Genomic DNA, 25,288 nt, shown 5'->3' on the forward strand with positions numbered 1-25,288 from the left:
TCATCTTACACGGTTTAAAAGTTACGTCCCGGACAAGATTGCACTTATTCGACCTTTGACCTTGATGTAAAGGTTACACAGATCTCATGAAAGTGCATTGTACATTATCTGTGTACACGTCAAGCACATCATGACAGTGTTAAAGTCTCAACGTTATGGCCCGGACAAGTAATTATTCCGTCTTTGCGTATTGCAGAGTTATCTTCTCTTGGAGCAGGTATTGATTGTTACGTCATTGGTTTGTGCGAAAAAAATACGTCGTTTTCTCAAAAATTGATGACGTTACTCTCACAAACAAGTGACGTAACAATCAATACCTGCTCCCAAGAGAAGATAACTCTGCAATACGCAAAGACGGATTAAGAGGAACCTGAAAACCAGAAAACGCACCAATACTAAACAATATGTCTATCTTCATTCGAAGGAGAGAAATAGCATGTACAAGAAATAAACGAATATATAAACTTAAACGTTATTTTGTTTCGCAATGTGTCCTGTTCGTTTACGCACGTACATGTAAGGAGCGCATACGTGTTTTATGTTGTCTTATGTAACTGCCGGTGGCAACACACAACACATAGCTACATTGAAAATTGCTGATCTTGTCATTTAAAGTGTTTGGTATAATATGAACCGACAGCTGTATACCTTACGATAGGTATCTCTAGGATCATAGACTACTGTGTTGTTTGCTGAACACGAAATGTTCTAGATCGACAACGTTTGAATTTTACGACTAAAAGTTCTATTGGTCAAACACTTTACCGACCAATTGTCTTTGAAAATCATGCAATGCGTACATGTACTTTCAAACAACTGGTGTTGAACTTGTGTTATAATACCCAACGCTTTTAAAATCGTTATTTGAAATGTAAATACGCTTGGGAAAGCGTCACTGAAACTTTTGTATTCACAAGTTCCGGTTAGATGATTTTTACCTGCCTGTGTCAAACAGGCTACAGAACCTGAATGATACCTGCGGCAGGAAAGAGCAATCGACTTGTATTCATGTCGGGCCTTAACAAGGGTGGGTAACTTCAGCCGGGATGTTTAAAGGCTCTACCGACAAATTTGATTTTTCGGATATTGAAAGTAGAAAAAAGATGGGACGCAACGATGAGGAAGGTGGTTGCCGAATGTCCAGTGCTTCGGGTTTCCTTCTAATATTGTTTGCCTTAGCAATCGCTGTAGGTGTTGGACTTCTTGTGCATTTTACTGGAAACCAGAAGGAGTTTAATTGTAACTGCCAGTGTGGACCAGTCGAGGGTGTGGTCACATCGGCCCCCGGAGTTCTGACGGAAACATGCAAGGCTTCAGCGGTTCTTGGAAACCAACAGCTATGTAGGTCTTTATTTTTTTTTTAAAGGATGTTGGTTAGTTCAAGATGGATTTATATGTATTTGGTTCGCTAAATAAAGATAACAGGTAAAACGCAGTAAACATTCTATTTTGCTGTACAGCGTATTATATTTGCTGAAAGAGTTTTACAGATATTTTCTCTACAGGGTATTACATTTGCTGAAATAGGTGTACAGATACTTTCTGTAAAGGGTATTACTTATTTTATTTTTTTTGAAAATAGTATTTTCTTAAACGAATTATTTTTATTTAGTTGTTTTTTTAAATATTTTTTCCTTAAAAGGAATTGTTATTTCGATATAACGATTTTTTTTTTAAAAATCTGATTTTTTTGCGAAATATTATTTACGTTAAAATGAGTTAATATAACGGGTTCTTTTAAGAAATAATTAAACAAAATACATTTCGAAACAAGAGACAAATGAGCCATAATGATCACCTGATGTGACAAATAGTGCCTGTAATTCAAATATATTTTTCGATGACAAAAGGATGTTGGGGAATGACTAACAAATATCGTATATATAGCTGGCAAATGAATTGACAACATAGTCAAGTTACCAGGTGAGAAAAGGGTGACCCGGGCGTAATATATTTACATTTATGATAAAAAAAAGATCTTTCCATCAAAGAAGAAGATTCTTGAAATTTTAGCCAATTTGACCCCATTTCAGCCCAATTGATGTAATATTTGTGCATATATTTTCTGTGCATTGTATTATATTTGCTGTAATAGCGGTACAGATTGAATAGATTTTTTATGTACAGTGTATTACATTTGCAGTTATGGTTGTCAAGACATATAATGTACAATGTATTATATTTGCTGTAATAATTGTACACATATGCTCTGTTCAGTGTATACCATTTACTGTAATAGTTGTACAGATTTGCTCTGTTCAGTGTATTAAATTTGCTGTAATAGTTGAACAGATATGTTCTGTTCAGTGTATTGCATTTGCTGTAATAGTTGTACAGATATTGTCTGAACAGTGTTTTACATTTGCTGTAATAGTTGTACAGATTTGCTCTGTTCAGTGTATTACATTTGCTGTAACAGATGTACAGATATGTTCTGTTCAGTGTATTGCATTTGGTGTAATAGTTGTACAGATGTTGTCTGTGCAGTATTTGACATTTGCTGTAAAAGTTGTACAGAGATTTGTTGTGCACATGTTTACATTTGCTGTAATAGTTGTATTATGTACAGATATTTTCTGTACTGTGTATTTCATGTGCTGTTATAGTTGTATAGATTGCACAGTTATTTTCTATACAGTGTATTACATTAGCTGTAATAGTTGTACAGATATTTTCTGTACTGTGTATTACATTTGCTGTAATAGTTGTACAGATATTTTCTGTGCAGTGTATTACATTTGCTGTAATAGCTGTAATAGTTGTACAGATATTTTCTGTGCAGTGTATTACATTAGCTGTAATAGTTGTACAGAAATTTTCTGCGCAGTGTATTACATTTGCTGTAATAGTTGTATACATTGCACAGTTATTTTCTGTACTGGGTATTACATTAGCTGTAATAGTTGTACAGATATTTTCTGTGCAGTGTATTACATTTGCTGTAATAGTTGTATAGATTGCACAGATATTTTCTGTACTGTGTATTACGTTAGCTGTAATAGTTGTACAGAAATTTTCTGCGCAGTGTATTACATTTGCTGTAATAGTTGTATACATTGCACAGTTATTTTCTGTACTGGGTATTACATTAGCTGTAATAGTTGTACAGTTATTTTCTGTACTGTGTATTCCATTAGCTGTAATAGTTGTACCGAAACTTTCTGCGCAGTGTATTATATTTGCTGTAATAGTTGTATAGATTGCACAGATATTTTCTGTACTGTGTAGTACATGATCTGTTATAGTTGTAGTTATTTTCTGTACTGGGTATTATATTAGCTGTAATAGTTGTACAGTTATTTTCTATACAGTGTATTACGTTTGCTGTAATAGTTGTATACATTGCACAGTTATTTTCTGTACTGGGTATTATATTAGCTGTAATAGTTGTACCGAAACTTTCTGCGCAGTGTATTATATTTGCTGTAATAGTTGTACAGATATTTTCTGTGCAGTGTATTACATTAGCTATAATAGTTGTACAGAAATTTTCTGTACTGTGTATTACATTTCCTGTAATAGTTGTACAGACATTTTCTATACAGTGTATCACATTAGCTGTAATAGTTGTACAAATATTTTCTGTGCAGTGTATTACATTTACTGTAATAGTTGTACAGACATTTTCTATACAGTGTATTACGTTTGCTGTAATAGTTGTACAGTTATTTTCTATCCTGTGTATTACATTAGCTGTAATAGGTGTACAAATATTTTTCTGTGCAGTGTATTACATTTGCTGTAATAGTTGTACAAACATTTTCTGTGCAGTGAATTACATTTCCTGTATAGTTGTACAGTTATTTTCTGTACTGTGTTCATTTGCTGTAATAGTTGTACAGATATTTTCTATATAGTGTATTACATTCGCTGTAATAATTGTAGTTATTTTCTATACAGTGTATTACATTAGCTGTAATAGTTGTATTGATATTTTCTATACAGTGTATTACATTTGCTGTAATAGTTGTACAGATATTTTCTATACAGTGTATTACATTAGCTGTAATAGTTGTACAGTTATTTTTCGTACTGTGTATTACATTTCCTGTAATAGTTGTACAGACATTTTTTGTACAGTGTATTACATTAGCTGTAATAGTTGTACAGATATTTTCTATACATTGTATTACATTTGCTGTAAAAGTTGTATAGACATTTTCTATACAGTGTATTACATTTGCTGTAATAGTTGTACAGATATTTTCTATACAGTGTATTACATTTCATGTAATAGTTGTACAGACATTTTCTAAACAGTGTATTACATTTGCTGTAATAGTTGTACAGATATTTTCTGTGTAGTGTACCCAATTTGATGAAATATGATACAACATGTATGTCAATGAACAAAAGATGTCGAGGTTGATAGATATATAGGACATGTCCTGCACGCATTTATAGAGAAAACATGTTTCAAATTACGGTTGGGAATTCAAAAAAATTGTCGCTATTTGACCTACATGTAGTACAACACGTATGGCAATGCACAGCAGGTTTAAAGGTTAAAACAATATATATGAAACACTACGGAGCCTCTAAACTGACATGCTACACAATTAATTTGTTTCGTTTCATTGTTTATTCTTTATTTTTTTCTCGAAAAAGCATTTATATAAAATTCACAATTTGATAAAACACCTAAAGATCCTTCCATCGATGAAAAAAGTATTTGTTCCCGCACATGTGGGTCTGAGGAAGAAGATTGCGACTTGCAAACGAACGGACGATGCCGGGAAATAGATCGCAATAAGTCACCTAAGACTAAGAACGAAATAATATCAATTCGTTTCAACGAAATAGTTTTCCGTTAAAACGAAATAAAATAATTGTGTAGCATGTCACTTTACTGGCTCCGTAACATACGCTTTACGCGTTTATCAAATAATATATATATGGGTACAGGGTTGAGTACATGAACAACAATGTGTACAGAAATATTTACATCATAGTTGTGTGTGTATACAGATCCCGGACCGTTTTTTTTTTTAACAAAATTGCGTTGCGTTTCTGTTGCGTTTGCGTTCCATTTCCGTTGTGTTTGCGTTGCGTTTCCGTTTGCGTTGACCGTTTGTTTTGCGTTTTAACTTTAGCGATGAATGTGCGTTGAACATGCGTTTTGCTGGTGATGTAAGAAAACGATCGATGTGCAGGTTATTTTAAGAATATGTGAGTGCTGAAATGTTTTTTATATAAAAAATAGTTAAATGGATAATAAAGTTTGCAAAAATAAATATGCAAATAAAATAGATAAATACAGGAAATAATCGGTCGGAAGTTTAGCAATGACTTTATATTCAAGTATTTGGGCTGCGTCGTGTACTGATTGATGGATGCCTGTCTATACACGTACCTTAATTGGCCAGTAAATTTATAAGCAGAAAACAATTGAGTAATTAGTTATTTGTATTATTTTAAATATTTAATTTCCATACTTATATCATTCTGTTCATATGAATATATGAATCAAATTACGCTAAATCTACAAATACTTCCATCACTGATGGGCTGATGGTTTCGTAATGACACCAGGGTAGTCAGGATTGAAGACATATATAAAATATTTGTAGTTTTATCTCTATGTGTGTATGGTTTTTCGTTAATTTTATTGTCTATATTGTGGGTTTTGTTTACGTCCAGGTCGAACTATTTAAGTCCTGTGCTCGACACGCAATATGTATATCGGGGGTGCTGCATGCGAGGTTCGAGAGATACAAGGCCCCTGCTAACATTGACAATAGATTGACTTTGATTACATCGTTAAAAATCATTGAGACCTAGCAATTTCACTAGTTGTGTATTCGCTATTTCTTTAATCTGAGTTAAGAGGACACATTAATATTATTTTTTAATATTTAATAAAATGGTGATGAGTATTCAAATAAGTATTTAAAATATTGAAAAGACTAATAAAGAACGTGATTATGGTTAAATCACGAAGAGCAAAAACCGCCACAAATGAAAAAAAATATCAATAAATAATTGAATTGAATAAATAAAACAAATAAATTGATAAATCAATAAAATGAAATAAAAATATTGAAATAAATTAAATGAACATAATAACTTAAATAAAATAACTAAATAAATGCAGGAGGGTATAGATGGTAAATTCAGTTTACATTTGTAGGTGATGTAGAAGGGTGTAGGTGATAAAGGAAGTATAGGTGATGTAGGCGGGTATAGGTGGTATAAGTAGTAAACGTGATGTACATATGCAGGAGGGTATAGGTAGTATAGGAAGTATAGGTGATGTAGGGGGATATAGGTGGTATATTAAGTTCAGGTGGTGTAGGAAGATATAAATGGTATAGGGAGTATAAGTGGTATAAGAAGTATAGATGACGTATGAGAGTATAGGTGGGTTAGGAGGTATCGGTGATGTAGGAGGGTATAGGTGGCATAGGAAGTTAAGGTGACGTATGAAGGTATAGAAAGTAAAGTTGGCGTAAGAAGGTATAGAAAGTAAAGGTGACGTAGGAAGGTATAGAAAGTAAAGGTGAAGTAGGATGGTGTAGGTGGTGTAAGAGGTTATAGATGATGTAGGAAGGTATAGGTGATGTAAGAGGGTATAGATGATGTAGGAGGGTATATGTGGTATAGGAAGTAAAGGTGACGTAGGAAGATATAGGAAGTATAGGTGATGTAGGAGGATATAGCTGGTGTAAGAGCGTATATATGATGTAGGAGGGTACATGTGGGATAGGAGGTAAAGGTGATGCAGGAGGATATAGTTATTTAAGGTGATGTAGGAGGGTATAGGTGGTTATAGGAAGTATATGTGGTGTAGGAGGGTATAGATGGTATAGGAAGTGTGGGCGATGTAGGAGGGTATAGGTGGTGTAAGAGAGTATATATAATGTAGGATGGTATATGTGGTATAGGACGCATAGGTGATGTAGGAGGACATAGTTATCTAAGGGGATGTAGGAGGGTATAGGTGGTATAGGAAGTACATGTAAATGTGATGTAGGAGGGCAAAGGGGGTATATGAAGTAAAGATGATGTAGGAGGGCAAAGAGGGTATAGGACGTATAGGTGATGTAGGAGGGCAAAGGGGGTATATGAAGTAAAGATGATGTAGGAGGGCAAATAGGGTATAGGACGTATAGGTGATGTAGGAGGGCAAATGGGGTATAGGAAGTAAAGATGATGTAGGAGGGCAAAGAGGGTATAGGACGTATAGGTGATGTAGGAGGGCAACGGGGGTATAGGAAGTAAAGATAATATAGGAGGGCAAAGAGGATATAGGACGTATAGGTGATGTAGGAGGGTATAGGTTGTATATGTGTGCATTTATATGTCATGTAAATGTATTCAAGGATCAATCAAATATCGTTACCTGTGTCTTACTGCCAACAATGATGCATGCACCTTCAACTGCCTATATAGTGAGGTGTATGTTATAATATCTTTTCTTATGAATTAACATTTCTGTGTAAACGTATCTGGATTTAACAAACCAACACAAACTTTCTCCATTACCGTGGACTAGTCACTGCTATCAAACGCTATTTAAGAAAATATGATTTCCTGATGCAAAGACCTTCCCAGCCTATTACACCTCTCTTGTTTGATATATTTTTTAAGAGTAAATTGATAAGTGAGTTTCAGCTAACAAATGTCTTCTTTTATAACAAAATTGAAATACAGAACATTTATATTGTATGGACTGAAAACGTGACTGCTTCGTCATAGTTAGATTCACCAGATATGTTTTAAAGCTCTTTAAGCATCGAAGCATATAGATGTCATTCAGATTTCTTGCAAACTACAGCCAAAACAACCACATTAAGAAGAAATTATTTAACAAGTATCATATAAGATCTTACTCTCGTCATTTAAAGTTAAAACATGCTATTGATGCGACAAGAGTGTATTTTTACGTGTATGATAAATTTGAGAACACGAAAGACTGTTTACTTTCAAAACCTCCATACATATTTAAGTTTATGTAATATATACGTCTCTGGTTTTAATGATTACACAAATAGGTATACTAATTTGACAAAATATTTGAATGTGTATGATAAATTTGAACAAGAGTTACATACAGTACGCGTCAGGTGATTTGGTACTCAGTCGCCCGCCGAGCAACACATTTTGATCCCTGTCATGCTTGTTCCTTTTATTGTCCTACCCAGATCAAATGCTCAGACGACCTGATGTCTTGCTCACCAAAATTTGCGGCGGCCATTTTTGAAAAGTGACTCAAGTTATTCACAACAAGAGTAGCTCGTTCAACCAGACGCTTGATCACTTGTAATCTCTATTTGGCGTAGCTTGCGCAGGCAACAAGGGTCTGGTTGAACGAGACTACAAAAAGAGGCGGTCCGGAGTTGTTCTAAATAAGAAAAATAAATTCTATTTTCGGTCCGGATCAGTACAGTTTGTTGATAAGTCACCCCCTGTTTTTCCATAACATGCACAATTAATCCTCCGTTTTATATAAACAATTTTTGATTGACGATTGAATTTCTGTAATTTTTCATTTTTTTTTTATATATATGCCTGTTTCACTCACACATGTTTCCAAAAAATGAAATGGTAGTTAGTTTATAGATGATTTGTTTTACAATTTTAATGATGAAATGAGTTCCTCCTGATGAGGCAAACGGGTTGTTGGATGCTATCTAAATAAATATGTTTTTGTTTTTAACATAAGTGGTTAATCTAGTAACTGTAAATAATATACATCTAGAGACACATACAAAGGCTCGTACCTTTGGCGTAAGGACTACAACACAGAAGAGATCACTTCCAAAAACTACCCCGGCCATCCCCTTTTAAAATTCTTTAACCAGAGACATGTATAGTATACTATAATGAATGTACTGCGTATATACTGGTTTTATACGCCTCTGTTTATTTTTTAAAACAAAACTTTTTTAAACAAAGTGTCTGATCAGAGTCGTATACGTTTCTGGTCTGACGTGCTGACAAAAATCGGTAAATTATATACTTTTTGTTATTAAATTGATATTTAGAAAATTTTATGAACACCTATATACAACACAAAACAATTGATCGAAATTGATCAAATTAACATAGGCACACCCAGAGTATATAATATATATGTCTCTGGCGCATCCCACCCTTTTCTTTACAATATGTAGATATACGATTGAAATTGACAAAAAAATGCACCGGTACAATAATAAATACTCAAAATGAGCAGCAACCCGTGTTTTTTTCACTACAAGTCTTAAAACTTGAAGCGTTTTCATTCTGTATGCAATCCAAGGAATTAAGCACACACCACTTCTAAGAATATTGCAGAGGGAGAACCTGTCCGTTCAAGTCTCACAAAGATTAGTAATTTATCATGAACCACCTGATCAGCTGACTTTCATCTGTCGAGTGATGCAGTTGTACTAATTGTGGTTTGCATATAATGTGACTCTGTGACAGCACTTACGCATTTCATTTATTCATTTATTTATTCTCTTCGTTAATTTGACTCATTTTTTCCACGTTATCTCACCCGAGGACCTTGTTGTTAAATTGAAAATTGGAAGACACATACTCTACACCAATCTACATACTAACTGCAGGACCCCCTGTGCCCATCTGCTGACATCCCTTTGATGTCATACCTGTACACAGGTATATATATGTATCTTGGGCCTCCTGCTGTCGGCACAGGTGTTTAGTGTTATTTATCTGTACACAAATTTCATACCCAAGTATGCTAAGGGAGTGGATCGAGATGATTTTCATTATTTAACCAAGATGTTAAATTAAAACTTGTGTATGCTACATGTATAGGGAGAGAAAAAACAAAATTAATCTCATAATTCAATGATGTTTTCGAGATAAATAAAATTCTGTAATTAGATTATAAAAGTCAGTGATCTGGTTTAGCATCGCAAACACAGATACTGTATTGTATCGATCAAATGTTTGAAATGTCGACTTAACATAAGGAAGACACAATATCGTGGATTTGTCATTAAACAGTGATACTAAAAATCTTGACATTTAAAAACAGCAGTCACCAACGTTGAAGTTTTTTTGTAAACATTTTCACTGATATATTTTCGTATTTTTGGACCGTAGAGGTACCACAGTATATAACTTTTTTCAATATTAATATTCCGGCACAGAAACTAGTCACGACGTAGTGCTGTTCAATGACGACATGATTGGATAAGTTCTCGCTGTAGAGCAGAAACATATAAAGTACATACGTCTCTGTGTAGAGTAAAGGAAATGATTGCAAACTGACTTTCCAGCTAAAATTAAGAAATATCTTTGATCGATAACATTGAGACTATTTCTGTTTAATTCCCCTCAAACTCGTTGATTTGGAAAAAATCTCATCAGTGCTCAGGATCGGGACATGCAATGCTACCAGTCTATGTTACCCTATTCAGAGTCGTCAGTCTGGTTTCAATTAAACTCACTGTCTGGAAATTCTTGCAAATTTTATATGGCTGGATACCAAATACATAATGTTAACTTCAGCATAATCTGATTCCTAAAAACTAAAAAAAGTATTAATTCGCAATCTGACCATGGCTGTTCTTGATAATCGCCTATTCCTTCGATGGTGACCGCTACAGGCGTTGAACTTGGACGTCACAGCCGATAGGGGCCAAATCACCACAAGTTAAGATTATGCCTATTAGGAGAAGAAGGACAGGTGAAAATCGTACAATTTTAAAACACGTCAATATCTCTGTATGACCGATTTTCATGCGGTTTTCGACATTTTTGTGTTTGGATCATATAGAATAATAATATGTTAATTTCTATTTTCGTTCAGGGTACACTTTAATAAGAGCCAATACAGATTGATTTTGATGGTTTTACGTCCGCAATTACGTACGGCCTTGCGGCCTTTCAGTAGACGACCTACCAATACAGGCGTGTGCTCTGGCTTTACGGTTGCGAAACATGGGGTTTCAATATTGCGGACAAAGTAGAAAAAGTGCATGTTGATTTTTTAAAAAGAATTCTGAATGTAAAAAACAGTACGCCATCTTTTATGGTATATTCGGAATTAGGACGTCTGCCTTTGCATATCATCAGGAAGTGTCGAATAATCAAATATTGGTTGAAACTAATTAAATGCGACAATTGTGTTCTTAAGTCAGTTTATGAAGATATAGATGAATGTAATCACAGAAACTGTAATTGGCGCTGTCAAGTTAGAAAATTATTATTGTCTTCTGGTTTTGGTAATGTCTGGTTAACTCATTATGTTGATAATGAAAGGGTATTTTTACATTGTTTCAAGCAGCGTTTGACAGATGTTTTTATTTAAACAAGGAATGAATTTGCTGAAAGATCATCCAAATGTTATTTGTATACATTCCTGATAGATAACGTTACGTTACAATTTTATCTAACAAAGTCTATTCCAGATGCGTATCTTAAACTTATTTCGAAATTACGACTTTCATCGCATCAGTTATATGTAGAAGAAGGTCGGTATCGTANTATCTGCAATCAAGTTGGTTAGAACGGTCTAGATTCCAACCTTAGGTTATTGTGTTTTTTATCACACTAACATTTGAGTACTTTTTTTATTTCCAGGTTAACACCTATTGTTTTGTCCATCCCCTGGTCACTACATCACTGTATACAAATTGTATGCCTGTTTTTTTGTTTTTAATAATTAACATACTCTTTGTTGAGCCCCGGTTATTAAGAAAATGTTGTCACCTCATCTGTTTTCCGATAGCCACAGTACACTTATGTAAGGTAATTTTATAAGAGCTGTCCATCTTCCGATAATTTATTTATCTTGTACTTTATAATAATTAAAGAATTATACTGTCCATTTACACATGCGATGTACAAGTTTATGCTTCATTCATGATGTTATAATTATTTGGTATTTCATATCACTGTTGTATCAATTATACGTTGCTATATATGCTTATGAGCCGTAAGGCTTCAAGTTGAATAAACAATACAATACTGAAATGGGGATGCCCAGGGGGCTTAACGGGAAGTACCGGTGAGGGATAGTGCACCCCGCTGAGCTAAGGCCACCCCTGTTCTGGTTTACATATCCAGCAAAAGGATTTTGATATAAGATGACTTCACACGTTAGGATTTACCACGGAATTAGATGCTATCTAAGTCCGTGGATTTACATTGTGATTTTGCTGAAATTATCATAAAATAGTTACAACTAGAAACATAAATTTATGATTTTTAAGTAGAATAAAATGTACTTAGAGATGTAAAAGAAATTAAAAAATATGAAAATTCAAATAGATAGTGTAAAGTGTGATTTGTTCTTTTGAAATTCAGAATGAATACTAAACTCATTCAACCTCTTGACACACGAATCAGTTGCTAATCGTATATCTGAAAGAAGTTACATATAGTTACCATACAAAAGGACGGTGTTATATACTGGACATGTTTGTGCCAGTTATAAGATATACACGATATATTTTATTTCCTTTCAAAATACCTATTTGTGGCAGATATAAGAAATGAAATTCTGAAAAATAAAACTATTATGTATGTTAAAAAAATATTTTAAAAGAAATGTTGCCTTCATTCGTCATATACTGACCGCCCAACCCCTCCCCTACACACTTTTCTCGTTCTCGTTTCCCCCACTTTTTAAAATAACATGGGGGGAATAATGTTGTTAGAAGGATTATAGTCTGTTTCTAAGTAGTATGGGCAGTATTTACCTGTGTTTTTACCTGTGTTTACCTGTGTTGTTACCTGTGGTTAACTCTTCTATCTAAGGTGGTTGTTTATCATATTTAATTAAATAACACATTTTATAAGTTTTTTTTCAGATTTGTAATGATAAATGTTAAAATTATTTAAATATTAATCATATATATAAATATATATCTTCAGAATTGTATATATCCATTTAGTAGTCCCTGTGCTGCTGATAAGATGATAAGATGAAATGTGTTATTTCATTTTCTAGTACTTTAAAAATATTAATATAACTATTTATTGAATAATCTTTATTATTGTAACATTTAATAAGATTCCCACATTACCTTGTACAAAATGTAAGAATGTAATGTGTGACTAAGAGTGTGGTGTTTAACAGCTAATTAATCAGTTAATTAATCAAAATTCCTAGATGTTATAAGTATCTTATCACTATCATAAAAATCATTGAACATCTATAATTATCCAAGCTATCATTTCCATCCATATGAGCTAAAAGTGATCATGGCCTATGCTAATTCAATTCAATTCAATTTATTACCAAATGCACATTGCATATAGGTGTACAGAAATATACATAGAGATATATACTTTACAAATATCTTGTACAATGGCCGAGAACATATGCAATAGATTCAATTCCATACATAATATTTATAAATTATGAAATTGTCATCAGTTTGGGAAAACTTTAAGGTTTTCCTAAGGTAACTTAGCGGACTCTTATGAAGCATAATTTAGTTGCATAATTTAGTTGTTTATGAAATAATACAAATAAAGCCTTAATCTAACCAAATTTCTAGGAAATAACAAAACTTCAAAGTCAATCATACAACCTCAACATGAAGGTAGAACGAGTACTATATATTATATAATGAAATGAGATTATAACTCATTGTGAAGTAAAAGACATAGATCTCAATCGCATTATACAGTAACAAAACGTTTATAGCAAGACTTTGATACAGCTTATATTTCATAATATACATTTTCTCTTAACAGTTGCCTGAATCAAGTACTTACTTAAAGATAAATGTTACAATATTTATAATGTAAATACTTTTGAACGCAGATAGTGTTATTTAAATATTGTCTCTCATTTTGGTATCTTTATGTGATAATTATTTTAGTCATATGCTCTCATAAGTCTTTAAGAGTGACTTTTAGAAATGTTTTTTTCTAACGTATTTTAGTTTTCTGACATTGTCCTATATATGTGAATTGTTCGAAGGGGAGATTCTAATGAAATAAAGAATCTGTATCTGATTCATATTTGTTGTTCAGGTGGACTGTGTCCCAAAATGACCACTGCGCCACCTACAGGGATGACGACAACCATGCTGATGAGTACAACAGTAACTATGGACAACACAACAGGTCCACCTACACCCCCTCCAGGTCCTATCACAGACACTCGTCTGCCTACCTCTGTCAAACCACTGCTGTATGTGTTAGCATTACGACCGGAGCTCTACAATAGCAAGCCAGAAACTTTTACTTTTAATGGCACAGTCGGGATAACAATAGAATGCATTTCTGCCACGGATAACATCACTCTCCATATAGCCACGCAGAATCTTACGGCCACCCCGACAGTAGAAGCTGTTAATACTTCCGATGTCTCGCCTGTGGTCCTAAACACCACCATGGACATGGCCAGACAGTTCTTGATCCTCTCGTTAGATAAATCGTTAGTAGCTGGAAACCAGTACGTCGTTCGAATCGCCTTCGAAGACAGACTGTCTAATGAAGTTCTTTTGGGCATGTATGTTAGCACTTACAGAGATGAAGCGGCGAACATGACCAAGTAAGTACTTGTTTTGCTTTATTACACCCTGATCAGTGTACATATGGTAATTGCAGGGAATAAGTAGCCGAGAGGTTTTTTTTTGTTATTAGTATGATTTAAAATTATATATATCAATTTGATAAAACGTCTTTCATTTTCAAAAATCATAGAAAAAATATCACATATTTAGCATATTCCATGAAAACGGTTATGAAAAATATCTTGTAATGTGGTTTCCAAAAAGTCAATAAAAAGCAGGACAAGGTTTGTTTCCAACTTAGTGCGTAGATTTACAAACTAACGTATACATATATAGATAAGCATCTATGAATTAGAGAACTACATTGTGTTGAAGATATATGGCTGTCACCCAGTTTGCGCCAACCTATGCCAGACATGCGTTTCCATGTTTTGACGAGCCAGCAATGAAAGCGAGGTTTGATATCACCCTGGAGCGACAACCTCACATCATCAGTCTCTCCAACATGCCGATATCTAGTTCAATAGTCCTGTAAGTATTTGAGGAATTCTAATCACAGAAATTAAAATCTGAATAGCATAGCCAAGCTTTGTCGTGCAAAATGGCAACGAAAGTTTTTCTTTCAACGGTTATTTTAAACACCTGATTTAAAAACTGGTATTATTTCATAGTATGAGAATCTTTATCATTTAACCAGTGAAAATACTGTTTATCGATTTTTTAAAATATAAATGTAAATATCTTGTTTTAACATTTCCATTATTACTAATCTGAAACGAGAGTTTTATTCGCTGGTATCTTTGGAAGTGAAAATGATTGTGTGGTTGGTCAGATGATGATCTTACCCATTTGTATAAACTATTGCGTTACCATAATATCAGTTCCTTTTCATTGCAACATTTCGTTTTATTGACTTTAGCGTGCATTAATGTGTGTAATGTTTGCGTGTGTGCTTGGGAAGTAGGTCGGTGTATTTGCCTTTTTGCGATAGCCCGAATCTAATGCCAACTTAAGAGTGCTCCCTCACTGAAATACCATTGCATAAGGAGAAAATATATAAGACACATGAGATAAGTCACGAGTATTGCACAATGCATGTAGTTCACCAAATGCCATCTTAATGAAAAGCCCTAGACTCTTCAATATTTCCAAAATCATGTTACAAGTAGCATGGAAATTTAGACGTGCAGAGATTTTATGTATACTACGTACAATAGGTGTTGGCTCTTTGTATTTTTCGTGACAATAATGGACCTGCTGTGTCCCACTGCATGTCGCTAGAGGCGACTAATGTTAGCCCCCCTCCACTGTATACATACCATATTCCTCTCCCGAATTCACTAATCTTATATTAGGGGTTTGTACTCACCATCCCCAAAGGTTGCGAACCCTACATCTCTCGGAGATCGCACTCAATGTGAATGAAACTGTAAAAAAAAGATTTTAAGTTTACAGTTTATTTCCACGAGGTTTTTACAAATCTTTTTATTGTCGTTTCAGCGGAGACGGTTATATTGCTGACCATTATGACACCTCAGTCGTAATGTCAACGTACCTAGTGGCCTTCGTCTTTGGTGAACTGGACAGCGTGAAAAATACAACAGCAAATAATGTTCTGGTGAGGATTCAATATAAAATACATAAGTAATAATTCGCAGTACTCGTTTCCAAGAATGTCATTAAAAAGTTCATTTTGGAAAAGAGTTATCTCAAAAGTCCACATGGAAATAAACCAAAGTCCCTTCTAGTGCATGCGATGATTATCCGTTGTCATTCTTAATCATTTTCTATATGGAATATTAAAGTGACACTTGTCTGATTTTATTGCAAACATTGACTTTGTATGTCTAGTGTAATCATATCACCATGACCCTTGTTTTAATTTGATTAACAAAGTTCTTTACTAAGGTGACACGATTATATAATTTATAATGATTATTCTATATTATTATTTTACTATCGTGTGCTATGAACATTTTGTATTCTTGGACCCATTGATGAAAATGTATAGATTTATATTATAAAGGATAACTTGACATATTTACCATTAAGCGTTAGCGAGATTGATGAATGTTTCCTTGAACCAAATGTTGTTAAGACCTCATAAGAAATAAATTGCAGCCCTTATTTGAAGTAAGTACACACCTTATTTCATGTATGTCGATATCGTGATGTCAAAAGGTCGATATTACTTTGATAATGTATTATTATTTCGTTAGCATTAAAGCAAGAATGTGACGTCAACATTGCGAGGTCTTAAATATGTTGTTGTTCGCAGGAAACATTTTTTTATTGAAGCATTCATAATAAAGTTGACGTGGCCTCATTTTATTTGTCAAATGGTCTCATAGTGTTCCACCATAGATCAATTTCATAAAATCAATATAAGATGCAAACACTTTTACATCCCTTTGCATATTTACGGGTATTAGTATTTATAAAACATCATATTTGTCTTACAGTTCGGAGTGTATACAACGCCTAGTAATATCAACCAGACATCGCTTGCACTGCAACTGGGAAGCGAACTTCTAGATACATTTGAGGAATATTTCAACATAAACTATGTTCTTCCAAAGCTCGGTAAAACATATTATTTTTTTTGTTCCAGCGTTAAGTCAACAGGTAACTTTTCCTTTTTCATAGATTGACGTTCAGCAGTGTAGATTGTGTAATAAAGCAATAACATTTAAGCTTCTTATCTCTGATATATACAAAAGTATTCTAGACACTGACTGTGTATAAAGATGACACAGTGGTTTAAATACAAATAAAATCTTTATTTATTTTACAACAATTATGAAACAAGTTTTATCAACGTATATCTATCGATTTTGCTGGCCTTGATGGCAGCGCATAGAGGAGCTTAATGTTGGAAGAAGCCGGGTTACCCTGAGAGAACCTCCGGCGATACGCAGCCCGACCAACTTAACATTAAGCGTTGCTTACTTTGGGTTTACGGTCTGGCGGAGCAACAAAAAACATTTTAACCTTTCACCAAGACGGCCGAGTTTCGTTTGTCTAATGGTACGTGCAAAGTTCCAAGTCGCCTACCGGGCCGCGTGGAATTTATCCGGGTATTCCAGCTAAAATACTAGGACATTTTGCACTTTTCCTTCCATCCAGTCCAACAGGATCGGTAACATATGTGGCTAAAACTTGTTTGGTAATTATTGCTTAATAAATAAAGTTCGATTTTAGCTTTAGACGTGTAAACAACGTTGTATGAAGATTCAATTTTTCTAACAATCGTATTTCTAAAACTTCGAGAGCCTTGAATTCGATTTTGTTCCGTCTGTTTCTTTTTATCTCATAATGTACTGTGTTATCCAGTGAATATACCCCTGTCATATATTTTGCTTATTAACCCATGTTATTTGACCTATCAGCCCTGTGATTGGTTGTAAGTGTTAATTGTTTGAATTGTGACGTCACGCCTAGGACAAGAACATGACGTCACAGACTTACACACTGGAGCCAAAATGGCGGCTTTTTATATTCAAGGTTGCATGAAAATTGTCGTTTTATACGAATAAATGCCACAAATATTAATTATGTGATAAAAAGGATCTTATACTCGTTTTCATTTCATATAAAATTATGAAACTCGTCAAGAATTTTTCCTTTTTTGCTCGCCAGAGGCTTGCTAAATTGAAACATTCTTAGACTCGTTTCCTATGAAATGGAAACTAAGGTAAGATCCTAAATGAATATGTTTTTATAAAGTGATTCTAATTACTAAACCACACTTTCTGTTGTGTCTTATCTTTCCGTCGGATACAGAAATCATCCATTTACATAATATATTTTAAAGATCGCAAATATTTCGACATAACGAGGTTATATATATATATAATATGTTAACATGCACATAGCATTGTATCAATGCTGAATAAACTGTCAGTTATGTTTTACAATTTGCTGTTTAGGGACACGTTGTTAAAAGCTTGCTCATCTAAACGTCAATAAAATGTTCTTTACGTGCAATTAAACTATCAAGGTAATATTGACCTCGTTGTCGTTGTGTGCTAAGGTTATAATATATTGATTATACTCTGGAGATAATGTCAAGTTTTTGTGATGGGATTGTGGTACACCTGCATATTATTTTATCTTCCAGACAATGTCGGGGTGCCTGACTTTGTGTTCGGAGCCATGGAGAATTGGGGACTGATGACGTACCGGGAGATCTTCCTCGTGTATAGGGAAGGCGTGACTACCACACAAGACATGGAACTAACGTCCGAGGTCCTGTCACACGAGATCGTCCATTCAGTAAGTAGCCCAAAGCGAAATTACATTAATGCATCACTCTTCAGCATCACTTTCACATCTGGATCTAAATCAGTCTAGACCTTATGATAATCATATTTATGGTATCACCCAGTAACAAAAACCAAAATAGGAAACAAATAATGTCAACTTATTTGAAAGTATCTGTACTTTAAATAGGTTGTGTATTTCTGATAACAAGGTTTAACATCTATTCTTAATGCTTAATAAGTGTATAACCAACTGATATCGCCATTACCGTTATAATCCAATTAAAAAATAATGTATACTTTGCCTCTTCCCCTGTAGTGGATAGGTAACCTTGTATCCCCGACTTGGTGGGACGATGTTTGGCTTAATGAAGGGTTCGCAACCTTTCTTTCTTACCTTGGAGTTCATCGCGTAGTCCCCGAGTGGGGGATGGTGAGTACAAACCCCTAATCTAAGACTAGTGCATTCGGGAGAGGAAGATGGTATGTATACAACTCCTATATAAGACTAGTGAAGCACTACAGTCTGGGAGTGATAGGCGATATTCATTCACTCCCTATATGTTTTTCCAAATAAGTTTATTCTGACTTTGTTTTTGCTAATGGTTATAAATATATCACTACTCTATCTTATGTAAAGATGTCTTTATGTGATAACTGTTGCCCAAATGTGTTTAACGGATATGTCCACTACCTATTTGTAAAAACGCATCACTTCATATGCTAGAGTGTAGTGCAGATATTGATTGACTTTGCAAAATAGCAATAGACACAATCAAAGCAATATGAGCGAAATCTCAATGAAAAGAGACACTTTAACGAGTGATGCTATTATTTATAATACAGCTGAACAAGTATGAATATTCATGAGTTGTAGATGGACCTGATTAACCTTTATGTGATACAACCAGTAATGGACGTAGACAGCGTTGAAAATGTGACCCCTGTCTACAGAGAGGCGTACACACCCGACCAGATACTGGCATTGTTTGAAATCATCACCTACTTCAAGGTTAGCTCATCCTGTTATACGTGTCTTGAGTGATTTAATCTACAATGCTGGCGGAATTTACTTTATTAGTAATTGTGTTTTAAAATATTCTTTTAATACGTTTAAAATACAAAACTTACATGTACCCGCTCTCTCTCTCTCTCTCTCTCTCTCTCTCTCTCTCTCTCTCTTTCTCTCTCTCTCTCTCTCTCTCTCTCTTTTTATCAAAATTAAATTCAAATTTCGAATGTGTTGAATGGATTCATAATCAACTTTAAAATGTTTCATCTTGTGTTCGACTTAATAAAATTAACCATTCATAAAAGAGTTTCAATTTGAAATTCAATTTCAGAAACAGATGCATATATAAGTACAGTAGTAAAGGTTTTAGATGGAGGTACTTAGCATACAAATCCAATACGATACAACGTATCGTTAAAAATGTATTAATGAAATGGAAACTATTTTCAGGATCGGCATTGATTGATGAAACTTTTGAGAAATGAAAACAATGCCTTGACGAATGTTATACAAAATATGAAAAGAAATAACACGCACAAAAAAATTGTTTTTGAGCATAACTATTCAACTCGTCATACAAGGTGTTTAACCCTTGACCCTAGATTATTATACTGTTACTCAAACTATCAAATCTTCCTGTCCAGTGGTAGTTACATGGCCACATCTTGCTACGGTTATATCTAAAACCTAAATAAAAAGAGTGACTGTTTTTCATACAATTCAATGTATCAATTGAAGCATTTGTTTGGGCAAATCACATTTAAGAAAAGCAAGGTCAAGATTTATGTCCCCTAACTATTATTGTCCATCCGCAGACAATACAGTAGAAAACTATCTCTTTGTGGAGTTTTTTTTATTTCTTTTTCATTTTTCGTTTCATTAAAGTTCCGTACTAGAATGTTGAAACGCATACAGTCAAACATTTTTCTTTCACATAACGATATATGACTGTTTTATGTATGTATCATTTATCTTGATACAACTTTGATAAAAGTAATTCATGTAGTACACTATTTTAAATGAGAGTTAAAACATAAACTTAACACAGTATATGTCTTGTTGTACATAGGGATGTGCTGTTATACGGATGATGTGGAACTTCCTTGGACCAGAAACCTTCAGGAAAGGACTAGAGGTATGTTATACTGGCATGCGGTCGATATGACATTCAGTTTAGACAATTCAGTGATGAAATCAGTTGATATTGCAATACCCCGTCTCCTTACTATTTTTATTTAAAACAGCAGTTGACAATTTTGACAGATTATTACAAAACATGTTTTTTATATAAAATTATCAACTTTGGGAATACTAATCCAATTTATACCAAATAAAATGCATAAATCGAAATTACGACGTTATTGCGATCAGTCGGGTGTGTGATCAGTTCGTCCTTCTAGACTTCCTTAATGTGATTGAGTGTAGTAGCAAATACTTTTTATAGGTTCAGCCAAATACCTGTCATCTGGCATGCATCTCTCAAAAAAAAAATGTACAAAAAACATATGTTTTATGTATTCTATGACATTTTTTATAACTTGTACAACAGTTACAACAGTTAAATAATATGTTGCTATTTGTATGAAAATTGGAAGAGCAACGGTAATTGAAATAGATTTCAAAAAGGACATTTTTGGAAATTGCAATTTTTTTAAATAACTGTTTATTTAACTTTGCAAACAATCCTGATAAAAAAAAACAAGATCGCAGCATACCACAGACTTATAATATATATATTACAATTAAGGCACTAGAAAATTAAAAACACAAAAGACCATGTCTTCCCCTTATTGCTGTGTTTTCTTTCTGGTAGATTTTACGTATCCGGTAGATATCAATATGCTGTCTATAATTGATTATTCACACATGTAATTAATTAGTTTACTATTATTACAGGGCTATTTAAATGAGAAGGCCTATGGAAACGTCGCTCATGATGACTTGTGGGCAGTCTTACAAGCGGTATGTGCCTTTTTACGATGTATGTAATTTGTGAATCTTCCTCTGGTAGATGTTTCATGCATGTACAGAATATCGTAGGTCAACATCGTTCAGAGCAAACCTTGTTCCTGTCTGTATCAATCTGATTAAACTACAGCTCCTCATTATACTACATCGGTACAAACACAATAATTACGTCGGTTTCGAGCATTGCATAGCATTTCTTCATTATGTGTTAGGGTGTAAAATACACACGCGAATTTAATTAACTTAAGTTACCTCCAGTCTAACAATAAGCTCTTGTTTTTTTAAAAGAAATTACTTGCCTATGTTAGCCCCTTTCACCGGCAGTCTTTATTTTACATATAGCCAAATACTATTTAATCGATAGGGACAAACGGTAGTTTTACCGACCATCGATGATACATGAATAGGAACTCCACAGTTATTGAATTAAATTAGTCATTCCACACAAGGAAATCTCAGATGCCGATTATTGAAGTTGAGTCTATCAGGACATTGCGGTTCAGCGGTTCCAAAACCTCCGTTCAGACCGCACATTGTCAAGACAAGTATTTCCAACAAATACCAATAGTACTTATTAAATAATACATATAACATTTCTCCAACAAAGCATTATATTTAGATTACATAGTGAAGTGTTTATGTTTTTGTGAAGAAAGTGTATAAGCATTTTGATATTGTTTTACCCCAGCTACTGTCATCTTTCTGCAGCGTTGTCTCTATTGCACTATTTGTAGCAAGCAGTCATGGATGGTAATACTGATGTCAACGTGAAAGCTGTGATGGACTCATGGATATTACAGAAGAACTACCCAGTGGTGACAGTGAGGAGAGTGAATGGTGGCCTCTATCTGAATCAGAGTCGATTTCTTCTCAAGTCTGACAATACTACTGATTTCGCAGGGTAATCTTACATTTTTAATAACTGGAATACTCTCTTGCCTTTGCATACGCCCGTCACATTTGACGGGAGTATTATGATATGGGTTTGTCCGTCCGTCCGTCCGTCCGTCCGTCCGTCCGTCCGTCGTAAACTTTTGTTTGTCCGGCAATGTCCTCCTACATTTTCGACCGATCTCTTTGACACTTGGTATACAATATAATCATGATATGAAGTTGTGTCTCCCTTAAAAGAATTTAGATTCGACAATATTTGCAAAAGTTATTGCCCTTTGTTCATTTCAGTATTTGATGTTGTGTCCGGAGATTTTCTCCTACATTTTTTATAGCATGTCAGCTAACCACTCTTAGAATGATGCATATCTTATTTCAATGTAAGAAAGTATATAACACTATATGGCATTCGACCGGCGTGTATTGTTCCGCCCCGCGGTAACTCTTGTTTTATAAGCATTGGTCTGATGAATGTATATCGTTGTTGTTACCAGGACGTGACACATGCACTTTTCACTGGTTGTGCTACATGTACATGGATATAAACCAATGTGCAATTTGTCCGGTATCACCAATCTCTACCCAGAGTTGTCGTTCCTTACACTGGTGAACTGACCTGATGATAAAGTAGTCGATCTTGTCCAAGACCATCATATCGTACGGCTTAACGGCACATGATCAAGTGTTACATGAACAGAGGCTATTAAGATTGTAAGGAACGTCAACTTGGGGTAGAGATTGTGGTATATAATGAAGGTATTTTGTTTTGACATCGCATTTTTCTGATTCCTGTAAATATCTTGCTTGTCTGTTGAAACATGAATTTGCAATTCAATAAATGGAATAGTTAAATCAAGGTCTATTAATTTAATCTTAAAATAGGTGTTTTTATTGTTAGTGGATAGATATTTGTTATCGATCTGATTCAAACTAGCTCCTTTGCAATTCGTTGTTGCACTTAGTCGTAGTATCAAGAATGTACAAACGTTTTGCACATTTTGTGGGGTTTTATTTTCAAACCGTTAACTGGTCCAAGACATTTCTCAATTTTAACATTATCCTTCAATTGTTCCCTTATTAGCTTGACATAAAACCTCTAGCCCTAAACTGTTTTTTAAGATTTAAGGAAAATCTTAAATGTAAAATCATTTTTGTATTACGAAAGACTAATAGTACCATTGCGCCAATGGTCGTGTATTGGCAGTGAAAGGTTACTCTGTTAAAACCTGACGCGGCGTTGCCAGATCATACACCATCATATATATGTTGTAGAGAAACTGAAGGAAATATTTGATTTTGTTATTTGGAATTTGCATTTAGCGATACTGCAAAATCATGTTTGAAATTGCATTATGTGAATTATGATCGTTATATAGCAATATATATCAATAAACGATGTAGAGTTCAAGTGTCGTTGATCATCAAAATATATAAACTCGTCCTAAATTTTCAAGGTTTGAACTACATCCGCATTGGTTATACACACAGTTTATGTATTTCATATACTTTACAGATACAGCTGGAATATCCCATTCACCTACACCACTGATAAAGAACTGAAATTCGACCAGTCGGCAAGTGATATAGTTTGGATGGCACCAAATACACAAGGTTTGGTTTGGTTTTAATTCAAGCTTGAGTGATATGCTAGTGGGCACATTTTCAACTTCCGACAGCATTTTCGACTAAGACTTAATGTCATTGTATAAATGTTGGACGTCCATATTTGTAAATATGAACGTAATAACGCAATTAATATGATATACATGAAACACAAGTGAGAGAGGAATGAAAAAAGAACGCTGCTTCGAGAATCATCCAGTCTACAGTATTTAGACCATGACATTTCAGTAAGACGAAACTTTAACTCATCCACACCTGAAGACACATTTTGACTCCTCAAATTCAAAGGTTGGAGAAGTTCATTATGCAATTTTAGGGGTGAATGAGTTAAAGTGGTTTATTATCCATTATCCATGTCACTTTTCATATACAAGTACATGCTGTGTAGAAACAAAGAAACAAATAGAGTTGTCTTTGACATATTGTTAATATTTTAAACCTTGCATTCTTTTGTCATGCATTGTTCTATTAACGTATGAGAACGGTTTTCAAAAAGAACGAAAAATTACAGTCAGCATTTAATAATTATGATGTACCTCAAATTCATGAAAGAGTATGGTAGATTAAGAAATGCATTACCCTTGTTTCCAGTATACGTTACCGATGCCAGCCTCAACAAGTCCAGCGGATGGGTTATGGGGAACATACAACATTATGGGTACTTCCGAGTGAACTATGAACAGGAGAACTGGAACGCCTTGATAACTCAGCTGAACACTGATTATACGGTGAAAAAAAAAGATATACAATATTGAGTAATCGCACTGTTTATTTACCACGTTTCATTTTCTCATTTGACACGTTGTGTGATATAAAGGTCGATGTTTTTATATTATGCTTTTAAGTGCCATGTAAGTTTGTTGTCACTTACTTTGATTTGCCCAAGATTTACTCAGCGGGTGTCGTCGATGAATCAGAAGACGCATAACCTTCTGTAACTCCTGGTCTTAATTTCCTCTCACTTTGTGAAGGATCTCCGTGTAACACTTTCATATTTCACCCTAGTTTTATCGATTTTGAATTCAAATTATAGTTTTCTTAATACTTTGTATTTTCTTGACGTTTTCAACCCATCTTTGCTTATTTTCAATTCTATACAA

General features: G+C 34.2%; 1 protein-coding gene across 1 annotated transcript in view; it reads left to right on the top strand.

Annotated features, from left to right (window-relative positions):
• Positions 1-1,037: 1,037 nt before the first annotated feature.
• The window catches only part of LOC110452577 (aminopeptidase Ey-like), a 34,468-nt gene continuing 10,217 nt past the window's right edge, over positions 1,038-25,288 (top strand). The window contains exons 1-13 of the mRNA XM_021501191.1: positions 1,038-1,341; positions 13,948-14,470; positions 14,808-14,963; positions 15,933-16,050; positions 16,895-17,015; positions 18,553-18,707; positions 19,014-19,127; positions 19,572-19,706; positions 20,776-20,841; positions 21,603-21,668; positions 22,409-22,575; positions 24,079-24,176; positions 24,780-24,916. Coding sequence (XP_021356866.1) covers positions 1,047-1,341; positions 13,948-14,470; positions 14,808-14,963; positions 15,933-16,050; positions 16,895-17,015; positions 18,553-18,707; positions 19,014-19,127; positions 19,572-19,706; positions 20,776-20,841; positions 21,603-21,668; positions 22,409-22,575; positions 24,079-24,176; positions 24,780-24,916 — 2,151 coding nt within the window. The 5' untranslated portion in view covers positions 1,038-1,046. The remainder of the gene's footprint in view (positions 1,342-13,947; positions 14,471-14,807; positions 14,964-15,932; positions 16,051-16,894; positions 17,016-18,552; positions 18,708-19,013; positions 19,128-19,571; positions 19,707-20,775; positions 20,842-21,602; positions 21,669-22,408; positions 22,576-24,078; positions 24,177-24,779; positions 24,917-25,288) is intronic.

The sequence above is a fragment of the Mizuhopecten yessoensis genome, unplaced genomic scaffold (genome assembly GCF_002113885.1).
Source record: "Mizuhopecten yessoensis strain PY_sf001 unplaced genomic scaffold, ASM211388v2 scaffold6727, whole genome shotgun sequence".
NCBI classification, from domain to species: Eukaryota; Metazoa; Mollusca; class Bivalvia; order Pectinida; family Pectinidae; genus Mizuhopecten; species Mizuhopecten yessoensis.